At 37.7% G+C, this 14,315-nt stretch overlaps 1 protein-coding gene across 5 annotated transcripts in view; it reads right to left on the bottom strand.

Annotated features, from left to right (window-relative positions):
• SMYD3 (SET and MYND domain containing 3) overlaps positions 1–14,315 on the bottom strand; it is a 425,447-nt gene that overhangs the window by 81,077 nt on the left and 330,055 nt on the right. For all 5 annotated transcript variants that reach the window (XM_075089357.1, XM_075089355.1, XM_075089356.1 and 2 more), the window contains 2 exons: positions 4,680–4,747; positions 2,090–2,192 (listed from right to left, as the gene is read on the bottom strand). In XM_075089357.1, the coding sequence (XP_074945458.1) occupies positions 2,090–2,192; positions 4,680–4,747 (171 nt within the window). The remainder of the gene's footprint in view (positions 1–2,089; positions 2,193–4,679; positions 4,748–14,315) is intronic.

Here is a 14,315-nt window from a genome sequence, read left to right as displayed (position 1 = left end):
ACTGAGCTCACCCTGCTGCAGGCAAGCAGTAAGGCAGTGTGGAAAGAAGTTGTACCAAAGCTACTATGCAGAACACAAAATGAAAAGCAGCAGCAGTTGTGTAAGAGGAGAAGTAATTGGGTGTTGAAAATAATATTAAACTGCTGACTTGTACATACTCTTATAATAATTTTCTTTCCCTTCCTTCTCCCATAACAGATCTAAACTAATACCCACTTTCTATCTTTACTTTCTCATTTATGCCCATTTTCTTCCTTAGACATATCCTTATTCAGAGAAGCATGCATCTCAGACTGAGACTTTTATTTCCAGGTATGTCAAGAGGGCACCTGTTTTAATACAGTGTGTATATATATATTTAAATAAAATCTTTCATGTTCCTTAAGGCAAGTTTTCCTTTCAGTAGCAAAGCCAGAAGCAATAGTCACAAAAAAGACACCAGAACCTGAGCTCTTTGGCAAATGCTGACTTTATTTTACTGCTTCATTGGAGACAAAGTTTTTTAGAAAATATGCCTGCGTAAGGTGTAGTCATTTTAAAGCCTGTATTCACACAACTGTCAAAGTCACTGCAGACAAACTGGTCTCAGCTGCCCTGCTTTATAACTTATATTTATTTCCTGATTGCCTCACAAATGACTTGTAACTTGCACCATACCTGTTTCACCATTGATTTTAACTTAGAGACTTCTGTGGGTTACAGACCACTAACAATAAGTCTAAAATTTGGGTCATAGCTTCACAGGCGTAACACAGTCTGCACGGTGGTCATACCTGCAGGGGAATTCTACTTCACTTCTCACTCCAGAACTATCCAGGGACACCTGAGGGCCTCTCCCTTTCCATAGAAGCTGCTTGTTACAAAGAATTGCTTTATGAAATTTACCTAGAGAAATATATCCATCCACATAAAAATAAGATAGCATCAGAATTTAGAACTCTAATAATTAACCCAAGTGCATCCTGGGAAGACATTAAAATCTACTGTATTTTTATATAAATGACCCATTTGGTGAATTGGGAAGCCAAGAGGAAAGTTATGGTATATGGATAAAATGGAAGAAAAGTGTCTATAATTAGGCTTCAACAAGAATGCCAGACTGAAAGATGTCTACACTTAATCACTCCACAAAAGCATACTGCATTTTAAAAGACTTCTCTTGGTAAAAAGGTAAGTATGCAGAAGCATTTCTGTTGGTTCTCCACAATATTTTGCCTAAAAGAATATTTTATTATTTACTTATTTTGATGACCTACTCTCTTAGAGAAAGGACATATTAAAAAAGAAAACACTTCATAGGGAGGAAGAGATACTACTTCTAAATTAAAAATATGTATGCCCTTGATCTTCCCAGAGTTTGAAGCACAGGTATGAACCATATTTACTTTAGGTCATGATTTTCAAATGACCAACAGCTGAGACTGCATAGGTCATTGGTGCATGTAAAGTTACATATATACACATGTCTTTGCAGGCCTTACTAAGCAAATTCAATATTGCACTGCTGCAAAAGATATTTACTTTTAAATGCTTACCTAGCCACAAATGATTATTTTTATAGTAATACAAATGCTGTCGTAAAAACAAAGATGAAAATAACTTAGATCAAATCAGAAACCTCTTGAAAGGGATATATTGAAGTATTTTCTAATGAAATGGACAAGAAAACAAAGCCTGCCTTGCTACTTTCACTGTCAGTGAAAGGTTTACTACAACAGCATGGTTGCAGCCTGACAAATGCTTATTGTTGCAATGACTTTGTGAACACTGCATTCCACCCAGAAATATTGTAAGTGTTTCCATTAGGGTTAAGACATTCAAATACAAACAAAATGAAGTGCCTAGAGGAGGAAAGGAGGAACAAGAATTTATCAAGACTGCTAGTGATTTATGAGAAGTAATGATTATGGGGCCCAGGCAGTGTGAAGGGATGATTCTATTTATCATTTTCCCCCTGATAGCTATGTGCTAGAAAGTGGCATTAATATATCATCAAAATATTAAGCTGGTGGCCCTGCAGTCTGGAATTTATTTAGGGAGATGTCATTGTTGCAGGTGTCTGTGATGGAAGGGAGGACAAGTTAATTACCTCTTCACCAATCTGGATTTCTCGGACAGAGCGAAGTAAAAGCTGGTATCCTTCAAAAACGATCACACAGTTTGGGTCACAGCTGTGGTTCAGTAAAGACATGCTGTGAGGGGTGGTAGAGGGGGAGAAAGAAAGAGAAAGAACTTTACAGCAGAGCCTCCACTGCCATTCCCCTTTAATCATTTGAAAGTATCTAACATGATTACATCTTAAGTATCAAGCAATTAAGTTACGAAACAAATAAAATCCCTGGTAAATCAGCTGCTCTTGGTTAGGGAGGAAAAGATTTATATTCATTGCTAATAGGAGCCATGCCTGGATCTCTTCATGTGTTTCTGCCTTCTGTGTACTCAGGGCGGGAGCAAGGTGATGGCCTCCCAGTGACTCTGAGAGGCCTGACTCAGGGGAGAGGGCAAAGCAGGCAAGCGGGGAAGGCAGCCTGGACAGTTCAGAGCAAAAGGTTAGTACCTTGGGACTGTGTTTTATTTCCGTTGCTTCTGCTCAGTTTCAGGGTGCTAACCTTATCGCTTACCCTGACCATCAGTGGAACTGCAGCTCAGAGAGGTCAGCAATTGATCTGTATTTCATATCGGGCAGAAAATGGAGTATACAATGTCCCAAAACCAAAGTACTTGGTGTATAGAGTTGAAAGAAGAGATAGAGCCACTGCCTCTCTTTTACGCATATTTTGGTTCAGCCTCTGTTCTTGTGGCATGTGACAGCTGAAGCAGCACAGATCACTGGGGAGCTGCTGCCACCTCCAAGAGACACACATGCTGGTGGATCTCCTGACACAGAGACGCCTCGCTCTCTTTTTTGAAGGAGACTGTTAAGAACATCAACACCCGCTATACACTTTTGAGTCCCATGTTTCATTAGCTGAGAAACAACTGACTTTGCCAGGCCAACATCAGTCCCATAGTAGACGTGGGGCTGATGGTTCTTCCCCTATGGGAACGACCCATCAAAAGAACAATTCTGGCATCATCAGGCTGGAAGAAGAATTTTTGGCTTATCCAGCTCCTGGCTGCCTTAATTTGCTTTCCTTGTCTGCCTGTTTCAGCAACTCAAAATCCCAACAGTTGTTGGCATAATAAGAGGATGTTGCCGAGGTTCAGAGCCGAGGTTCAGAGCTCTGCACCAAACCAAGTTTATTTAGTTCTGGAGTCTTAATGGAGCTATCAACAGGAGCCTGACTCTTTTGATATCCCGTCTAGCCTAATAAAATATCTGTAGTTAATCTCCACATGAACCCAGCAATGTACACTGGGAGAGGTTATACATTTCATTCATTGTGAGATCACTGGGCATACTCCCAAAGCTGCTGGCAAGGTGATGCAGAGAAGGACCACAGGATTTTATCTATTTTAAAATATATTGGGATGCTGAAGCTATCAAGCCATGCAACAATATAAAACCTCTTAATGAGACTAAACAAGAACTTTTAATCAAGTTCCATCTCATGGAAACTCTAGTGGGTTTGACGACAGTTTCATCTGGAAGCATATGAATTCACCTGGAAGGGCATTCGTCTAGGATTTGGGAACCACAGATTTAAGTTCACAATTCTCCCAGCTCAGAGTGATTTGCTACACCAAAACTCAAACTGCTCTGAACTGACTTGGGAAAGTGTCACTTGCATCCCTTGGCAGTACATTATCACAGAACATAGACAGCCACTTCCTCACAGTCAGGGGCTTTTTTCAACTGACAGAAAACAATTCACTAATAATAATGCTCCAAATTAAGGTTCCATTTTTCTCAAGTATGTGGAAGGATTTGTTTCCATTCCACAACAAAATCACATGACTGTTCTGTACTTTTCATAACACTAATTCCCATGTTCTCCTAACCCCCTTTCCCTTATCTTTACCACAAGGCAGGCCACAAGATATTAAGTGTCGTTTGTCAAATCTTACACATGTGACATTAGTAGAAAAAGAAACAACAGTGACAGGCCCAGCGAGGTATATGCGACATAGTTCAACCATGCATTAACAAAAAATTGAGATGCAAAGTATAATTTTTAACTATACATACTAATTTTCCACATAATGATTGCAGGTAGCTAATTCTATGAAGGCAAAACCTTCCCTGGTATGTACTTCTTACCTAATACAGATATGAAATAATAAGAAATTCAAATATTAACATCCATCTCTCAAGGGGCTTATCTTTTCACCTTACTAGTTTCTTAGTTACGGTAATTTACTAATAAATGTGTTCAATCTTTTTCTTTTAATTGCCAGTTCAGAAGGCTCTCGGCTGCAAAATATCTGTGTTCTAAAGCAACACTTTACTAGTCCCAGTCACACATTTTTATGTCAGCATTTATAGTTACTTAGAAAAGACTACCACCTCCCTAAAAATAAAATATAAAGATGTATCTTATTTAAACTGTTGTAACTTTGTAATCAGGACTACTAAGAATGTTTTCAACTTGATCATATTTTTTATTCTCTTTTAATTTATTTGCATTTCCCAGTTTCTCATTTAGACATGTTACCTGCTGCTTTGATGGCCCTTACAGCTACCTAGGAAAAAAAACTAACATAGATTTTGCCTCTGAATGAAACAGTGTCCACCGTACCTGGGATACAAGCCAACACCAACATCCTGCATCTCTCCATTACTGATGGTGAAACAGTTACAGGTCACCTGTAAAAACAAGGGAAAAAATCCAGGATTACTAGATTCATTTGGAAACCCCATACTCAAGTGAAAAAACTTTCAAAATAAAATGAAAGGGGCAATTGGTAATTGGATGGGAAACATTCAAGCCCAACACTGGTACTCTCTTATTTTAGAGCAATCACATCTGGGACACACTCTCCTGTAAAACTGCAGTCAATTAAATGCAGAAGTATTAGTATCCTGCAAAAATGTGGGGTTAAACACATGCAGAGGCCCTACTTTCCTGTCCAGAGGGGGAAAAAATGCCACCCTACACAGAGACTGGAAAGCTTAACCCAGAGACAACATACAGATGACAGTGACTGCTGACGAAAAGAGCGGCTGTTTCCATGCAGGAACTCTGTTGATGCCAGGCTGTCACAGCAGCTTTTAATGAGTACCAGTGGAGCCCAAACAATATATACAGGGCAGTCTGAAGTAAATAGTAGCCATGACTATGGCAACCTGATATGGGCATAAATAAATATAAAAACTGTGCAGTAGAGTATCTTTCACATTATGGGTATTTTGGTTTGCATGTAAGAGATCACACAAAAAAAGCATGTTCAAATTGCCATTCAAGAGAAATATAACCTTTCATTTAATCTCAAATATTCAGCTTGATAGTGTATTCTTCCCTCATGCGATCATACAAAGCTAAAGTGGATTTAGAAAGATAGGAGAAGAATGGAAGTTGCTTGCAAGTAGATATAGCCCTATCCTAAACTATTAGACTTGGTGTTCAGGATAGACCAGGACTTTGTAAATGATTAGCAAGTATCATTTTCATGGTCTTAAACAAGAACCAGTACCCAATTCCTAAGGTATTTTTAAAGTATCTGATTCTTTTTGGAACAGCTGGTTTTGTACTTTTTTTATTTTTTAGATAATCTGTTGGTCAGTTATCAATGACATACTAATAAAATATCACATGTAGAAAAACACTGCATGATACTGCATATACAAGAAAAGTCCCAGGTCTCTTCTGCATAACATTAGATTATTAATATCATTAATTCTCGTTAGAACAGAAAATGAGTTAGAGTAGGATTTGGCAGACATGAAAATGAGACTTGAAATTTGCAGTTTTATCCGTAAAGTAATTGCCCAGAACAGTAAATGCACACCTCTATTTTAAAAAGGTACGCTGAACAATTTAACAGTATAACTTATCCTATAAATTGACAAATTATTATTTATGAGACCATTAACCATAGGGTGAAAATGAAATCCTCTTTCAAAATTTCTCATAAATTCTGACAGCAATGTTAATTTAAATAAATGTACATGCAGTAGGGCATGTGTTTTTTTAAATGGTTAGACAATACTTTGATTAGTCTATTATTTATGTAACCCATTCAAATGTTCCTGATCAATTAACAAAAGCATACATCTTAATTATTTCTTTCCTGCTGGCATTGGATATAAAGTGTCAGACAACTTCTGAGCAAAGATTAGTCCATTTAAAGTAGCAATTATCCTGGTTCTAAAAATATTGACTTGATTTTGGTATTTATTGAAAAAATAATGCCTTCCAGGTAAAAGAGAAAGCAAGCCTGCTGAAGTGGACCTTAGCTCTCTCTAATAGATTATGAAGTAGCAGAGGTCAAACATCTCTTAGAACTAAATGAATCCCTCTTCCTTGCAAATCTCCTATTATTACCATAAAACTGTTTATATTAACTATATTGAATTTTGATCATTGTAGAGTTACAGAGACTGTTACATCATTTTCTATTAAAAGTATGTATTATGTGAAAAGTTTTACACACAGAAGTAGCAGTAGTATTACTTTTTCCTTTTTATAAAAATGCTTTAGCTTTTTGTACCAGGATATATGTGAAGAAAAACATGAGATGAATAGATACTCTGAGATTCAGACATCAAGAGTTTCTTTCAAGAGTAGTTTGCTGTTGTAGAAATTGTCACAGTATGCAGTTGCATCTCATTATCCAAGTGAGGTAGTGAAATACCATCTAATTTCTAATTATTTGCTATTTCAAATATGAGACTGGGAATACAAAGTATACAGGTCCAGGTCGAAAAAGGTATTTAAGTAAGTAAACACTGGCAGAATTCTAACCAGTCCCATGAATTTTGAGCTACCTGATTTTGCACACAATCCTACCAGAGTCATAAGAAGATTCAGGTGCTCTGAGGTTTGATTAACCTCCTAGGGGACAATCTTCCCCCCTTCTAAACTCAGGAATGAGAAAAACAGTGATGCACATATAAAGTGTACCACAGATAGTAACCTTTCTAATGGCAGCTTTCTGTCCTCAGCAAGTGGAGAGAGAGGAATTGAGAAGGTGTGTGTAGGGGGAAGCTCTCATCATTGATGGTGTGAGAAATTCTGATATAATGACAATCCTTCATGGAGAGTTAGCAGCTGGTAAGAGGTATCAAATATGAAATCTCCATAGTATGTCAACTGAGGATGGGGTTGTTTGTTTTCTTTTAGATTTGTTACAAAGTCCTTAAAACTCTACTGAATTTCCTCTACTTTCCTATTTATGTAAACTTTTAAGAGGTTTTTAAATCTCAAAAGTTAAAGATCAGTCCTACCAAGGGGAGTTCTGAGATTTCAATCCAAAAGTCCACCACAAGAGTCGATGTTATAGACCACACCTCCCAAGAAACAAAAGGAAGAGACATTTCTTTTACAGAACACAAGAAAAATCTATTTTCCTAGCTTCCCAGGATTCACAGACATAGCTCAAATAACAGCTAAATCTGGAGTGTCTAATACTGCTGCAGGAGAGCACAGGTAAGCTGCTTGTTCCTGAGGCAATCATTTACAGATCAAAACCTACTGGGACTGGAAGTTAACTAACTCTATTTCTAAAAAAAAAGAAACCCAAGGCAAAACAAACAGTGCCTTTCTCATGTATCACAGTATTTCTTTCAGGTTTCATGGCCACCTTGCATTGTCTTTTTTCTGCCTTAACTGACCCACCTTATTCCTTATACTACAATCAGGTTCTGATTCTGTGTGATCCCAGATTTTAAAATAAGAAAGAATAAACAATTCTGGGCAATCTGGCACTTCAAGAAATGGGTTCTTCCTTACAAAGCCTTTAACTCCTACAGAATCATTTATCTCTGTTATTTAATTAGTGCTGTTGTTCAGCTCGTCCCTTCTCATTCCTCTAAAAATGCCTCTTTATCCATCTATGCAACACTAAAACTGCATAACCACATACAGAGAAAGAACAGAGTACTCACAGAGTTTGTTAAACCCACAAATACGGAAAAAATGCCCACATATTTCAGAACTTCAAAGTTACAAAGTCAAACTCCTTGCCATTTCTAAAATCTCTGAAATAGCACATCTCCCAGCATGAGAACTGAGGGAAAACTCTCAGGGGAGAGTCACAGACTTTTTAAACCTCTGCAATTCAAAACTTACTTTGGAATATCCTAGAGTTCTCAGGGCTTATCATCATAGCCTGATTGGCCATACAGTTCACTAACAATTTGAAGAATCAATTCTCAGTGTTTGAGTTAGCTCCATGGCAATAAATCCTGCAAGTTTATTTAAAAGGAACTGTTATTTCAAACAACAAACAATATTATATAAACTGATTAAATGAAATAAAATAATTATTTGAGAGACTGCACATGTTTTAGAGAGGTATCCTGTACTCAGTAAGGTAACCCAAGTAGAAGACGGTCTTTCCAGACTGGTAAACACACAGAGAATAAACCAACTTTACCGACTGATCATTATTCGCAGGCACACTTTATCAGAAAACAAAAATTACTGCAGTCTGTTAAATTTTATTTCCTCTCTGAGTGACATATGAAAACTCTGTAAATTTACCTTGTAAGGAGGTCTCTGTTCTCAAGACATCTGGAGCTACTGTTTGAGCAACCTCTGTCTGTGCCAGACCCACAGTCTACTGGACAGCCATGAAGATTTGTTTTGGTGTTTGCATTTCACAGGGTATGAAGGCTTCAGTTTGGCAACATACTGAGCTGAATTTGGTCTCAGTTCAGACCTCATTCATATTGCTTTATACTATGGATTTGCATTTGGGTCAAATAAAGCAGACTCAGACTTGATAGCAGGCCATTCCAGATTTGGAATTTCGGACACTAAGACAATGAAAAATGTCAATAAGGGAGGAAGGGAAAGAAACCAAATCATTATTGGCTAACACTTGCTGCACAGATCGAATTACAAACACCAGGACTAATAATCAATGATTCTGTCTCCACGTGTTCCTGTATGTTACTGCAACACAGTGAGGCAGCTCTTATAATACATGTAAGAAAGCCTCACAAGAAGGACTACCAAAGGGTATATTGCACTGATAGGGTCAATACCATTTTCAGTTTAGGCATACAATGACTCCAGCCATCCCTGTAAATGGTGTGTCACAGCTGGTATATTCTAACCCACCATCAGGAAGAAAGCCATAACTAATACTTTTTCCCCTAATTTATGAATCAAATGTACTGTAAATTAAAGATGTGAAAAAAACCTTCATGGATTATTAAGTTTCTCATTTACACCATAGCTGGCTGGGTGTTCCTGGCCATTGGCAAATATTTAACAAAAGATGCTGTAACCAGTTCTCATGTTAACCAGCTTCTCAAGAGACTCAAACATTACCCAGGAGGAAGGGGTGGGCAGTAAATGCTATGCAAGGGACACACTAATTCAAATGACCAAGATATACCCCAGAGACGTTCTAGCACCACTACATCCCACTACAGCTCTGCACTCATAGCTCTTTCCCACTCGAGGATGAACAGACACCAGGCACAGATGGTTGACAGAGTTCAAATCTGCTAATGACTTCATTTGGCACATGGAGCGCTAGAGCAACAGTGCTAAACACAGCAACAGTGCTGAACTGTAAATGCGTAGTATGCCATGGCAGTGACAGACCTGTCAAGCCCCTGTTCTGAGTGTATTTCACTCAGCTGCTCATGGCCACAGTCTGCGAAACCCAGGCTTCCTGTGCAGGTCGAGCTTCTTGCTCTGAAACCTCAGCTTTGTCCACTGGACAGGGTACTGGAGGAGAGAGGAGATGGGACAAGGTGGGACGGTGTCTGCTACCAGGATACTGTGCTGAAAGGAGCCCTGTTACAAGGCACATTTGCAAACTAGACCTTTGCGGCTTTTATATACACACTTGCATGCTTTACTTAATCACGAACTTTGAATCCAATTCTATGTTGTATTGTACTTGGGACATAACTACTGGCTTCCATGGGAGCCACAGAACTAAAACTAGATGAAAGAGACATCAGAAGGATCAAAATAAACTGAGAAAAAAAATTATTCTTTGGTGTTTTGTTCCAGACAGAAATCAAAACATATTAGAATGGCTTTGGAAAAGCTTTATCTTATTTAGATTTTCAGACTAGGGATAAGTAGTTAACTGTTTGTGACACTTGCTCAAAAGCCAAATTTTGCTGCAATACCATGAAACTTGGAGAAGTTACATTTCTTTCACACCATGACTGAATTCACAAATATTTCGTTATATTTCAAGAACAATTCATCCTATTAATCTCTTGTGCCAAAACATCAATGTTCTGGCTGAATTAGAGACCACCATTACTTCAAAGCTAGCTACAGCAAAGGTGTGTTTCCAACTCTTTTCTTCGTTCTTCACCTTATGTCTTTGGAGATCTTTCTTCACATCAACTATCTATATTTCAGGCCTTTTTTGCTATCCTAGCACATAAAAGTTTCTGATGGGTGTGCAGAACACAGGTATCCTGGCAGAGGGCTGTCACCACCTACAAAGCAGTAGACCAGAAATTTGGCTTGACATTAACAGATGATTTAATGCAAGTGTGCTTCAGGCATCCCTTTTTACTACTCAGCTAAGTGGTGCAATTTTGATTGGAATGGAATGAAAATAGGTCATGGCAAATTACCTCTTCTCTTCTTAACCCCACATATACTTCCCCAATCTCTCAAATAAAAATATTTAGCTATGCAGCTAAATATATTTGATTATTAAGAATTTCAAAGCCACCATTACTAGGACAAATGTTATGTTTGCTATGGGCACGTTTTTTTTTTTTTAAGAGCATGCAAGATGTCGTTAGAAATCAGAGACTTGAAAAGATAAAGCCTGAAACATGCAAAAATATTGCCCTTTTTGGGTAAAACAAAATATCCTGAAGTTTTGTAGAACTCCCATTAAAAGTTTTATGCACTTTGTCTTAACCTTTTCACAAATTTCTCCTCTGACAACAGTCAGCAAGTCTCACGTTTCGTTTGGTGAAATTCTAGCTTTTACCCAGCTCTGCAAATATTATTATTATTCCTGCTCCTATTTGGAACAGAACTGAAATGCACCTATTTCTGGAGCAGAACTGGAGAGAGGGACCTGCAAAGCCACTAATGGATCGTATTACAGTATGCTTGCAGCATCTGGCATTATTAATTGGAGTGGAGTAGAGGCATGACATCCTTCCCTTCATCCTCATTTTCCTACTGGTAACTCCACTCCTGTGAAATGGGGCAGAGTTATTAACTTGATTTCAATAGCCACTGCATGCCCGCCTATTGAAAATAAACTGCTTGTTTATTGAATGAGACCAAACTTCATGGGCATCCAGGAGTGGTTAATCAACTTTGTATTTCTCTTGCCTATTTTGTTACAGATAGCTGTTTATCTGCTTTGTAATGGTATATTCGAAAAATAAATGTTGGACTTAATATGAAAAATTGGGTTGAGATTCAGTTATGGTTGCTGATATGAAAATTACATAGGCAAAAGCAAAACGTTAATGAATTAATCTTGTATAACTTCAGCTAATAACACAGGTGAAATTACTATCTGTCACCTCCTTCCATTACCCAGGAGACTTCCTCACACCACACCTACCTACCTACTGCTAGGTAGCCTGAGTTAAGTGACCTAGTCTAAGCCTAGCCTAAATGTTTCAGGGTTTGCTGACTTTGTTCTCAGAGACGCAATATAACAGCTATTCCTTCTGGAGGTGCTTGTTGAACTAGACCTACAAATATATTTACTTCTCAAAGTTCATTGACCATAAGTCTTTGGATTTGGTCTGTGGGGCTTAGTGCTGCTCTTTCCTTTTCTCTTTTTCACTCTTTAACTATTGCCCAACAATACCTTTTCTACTGGGGGAGCAGAAAATGAGCGGGGAAGAAAAAAATTGGAGGAAAACTTTTTTCATACAATTTCTTTAAAAATGTTTCCACCAGGAAATTTCTGCAATGTTTGAATGTTGAAGAGGAGGAAATTTCAAAAAAAGTAGCAAAAAAACCCCCATCTCTTCCAAAATGTGACAACATAAAATTAGTATTTTTAAATCTTAAAAACTTAAACAAACATAAATAAAAGGTTTGATTTTGAAAATACTTCTGAAAAAAAAGGGTAGCTGCCTATTAAAGGCACTGAAGAAATGGTTAAATCCAGACGACAGTTCTAGACCACTTTGTGACTGAAAGGGAAAACTGATTGCACTGTGAGCATGTGCGCTGGCACAGAAGGGTGAATATGGCCATATCAGAAAAAAGCAGGATACGATAAGGCAGAAAATAAAAGTCAAACTCCCTTTCCTTCTCAGGGCAAAATAGGAGAGTATTACATTTAAGGTAAAGATGGGATGGGATGCATAGAACAAATTCAAGCTAAAGCAGTAATTTTAAGGCATGTAAAACTCAAGTACTCAGTATTTAAGGAGTTCCTGCATTTCCATAGGATATGTGCATTCTTAGTATCTCTGAAAAATCAACACCCAAAGGGTTTCCAGCCACCTTTTGTTTTCTTTTTCCTACATGTCTTCTTTTTTTTTTTTTTTGGCTATTTCAAACATTACTTTGATCAGGAAACAGTTGAAATAATTTAATTTTTTGAATTCCATAACATTGGACATGTTTAGTCTCAACACAGTACATACGCTTCGAGTTACTTTGAGGCATAGGTTTCATGCTGATGCCACTTATTTTCTCATTCCCATAATGCTAGTCTGACATTCTTGGACAATCCTGTTTGATGAACCACAGTCAGTCAATGACCTCTAACAATATCAAAAATAATTTGCCAGCATTGTCCACTATATTTGACCATATCGGGAGGTGAAAGAGAGCTAAGTCAGGAAAATAAAAAAAAATCCTGCTCTACTCCTTTGGATCCACATCTGGCACCCAGGGTCTAACCCAGAGCATCTCAGAGCTGCATTTCCTATTGGCAGGCTGGGGTGGGGGATTTTGCTTGAAGAGGCTCTGGATGCTACAACATGCTCCATTCAGAAATGCCTGGATAGCTGGTACCGCATAAGAGAAACCTCCCTTTCATATTTTATCTGGATTGCTTTGTGACTTTTGAAAGTACTAGTAGAAAATAACTGTTTTGTTTCCCCAAGAGAAGGAACCACAGATATATTTTGCATGGTTACATGAGAACAAGGCTTACAGCACCCACAAAGCCTGTACCCCAGAAACTGGTAAAGAGAAAGTCACCATTCCATCCATCAGGTTTCCTTAGCAGAAGTGCCATTACTTCAATAGAACAGATAAAACCCCCCAGTATATTTCTCTACCTACAACTGAATAGATTTTCCTTTGAAACAGCATTTTTCTTTATTGTACTAGATCAGTAGAAGCCATTAGACAGATTTTCTGTATCATTACTATATTCTATTCCTAGTTAGGAGAAAACCCACAATACTCAAAGGCAGTGTTAAGCTACCCTTTTATTTCAGTAAGAGCCACAGCATAAAGAAAATAAAATAATTTACTCATAAATTAGGCTCAAAGAGAGAACTCAGTCAATGTGATATCAGACAATGAGTTGACAAAAGAACTGTAAAATAGCTACATATAGAGTAGATTTTAATAACAGCTTGCAGAAAAAGTCAGGAAAAAGCCGAACTCCTATGTGTGCTTCCCACTTAACAAACTCCATTATGGTATACACACTGCAAATTGGTGAGAAAATGGTCAAATAATTGCATTATTTGATATTTCACTCATAAAGAAAAGAGAAAGTATTTAATTTTGAAAAGTCTTTACCAGATATCTTGGAAATACAGAAATAAAGGAAGGCTAGACAAACACTACATTGAACTCACAGTTCAAATGCTTGTGGGTAGCTAACTAAAGTTCACAGACCTGTATGTAATTGCTGTCTACAGGAAATACCTGCATTAGTGAAAGAATTTTCTCCTCACTCCTTCACCTTTGCCCTTCCACAAACTCACTAGCAAAGAAACCTTGTAAAAGCATTTCAGTGATGAACAGGATTTTCCCCACCTGTATGAGACAAACTAAATCTAACAGCCAGGAATAGAATCTGTCAACTTCTCAGAAACATGACTTTAGCAAGTATTAATTGATACATAGTTTTATACAAATAAACTCTAAACAAAATGATCCACTCCCTGTTCATTTGTCCTTGTTTAGACTCCATGTGTTTTTTGAAGCTTGTAACACAAATAAGAGCACAAAATTTGCACTTATATTAATGTAAATTTGCAGTGACTTCATGACATCAGATGAGTTATGCAAAACAACAATTAGGTAGGAAGAAAGTTCACAAGTTGAACTAGAAGT

This window comes from Phalacrocorax aristotelis, chromosome 3, assembly GCF_949628215.1.
Source record: "Phalacrocorax aristotelis chromosome 3, bGulAri2.1, whole genome shotgun sequence".
NCBI classification, from domain to species: domain Eukaryota; kingdom Metazoa; phylum Chordata; class Aves; order Suliformes; family Phalacrocoracidae; genus Phalacrocorax; species Phalacrocorax aristotelis.
This window is presented reverse-complemented; position numbering and strand designations above follow the sequence as displayed.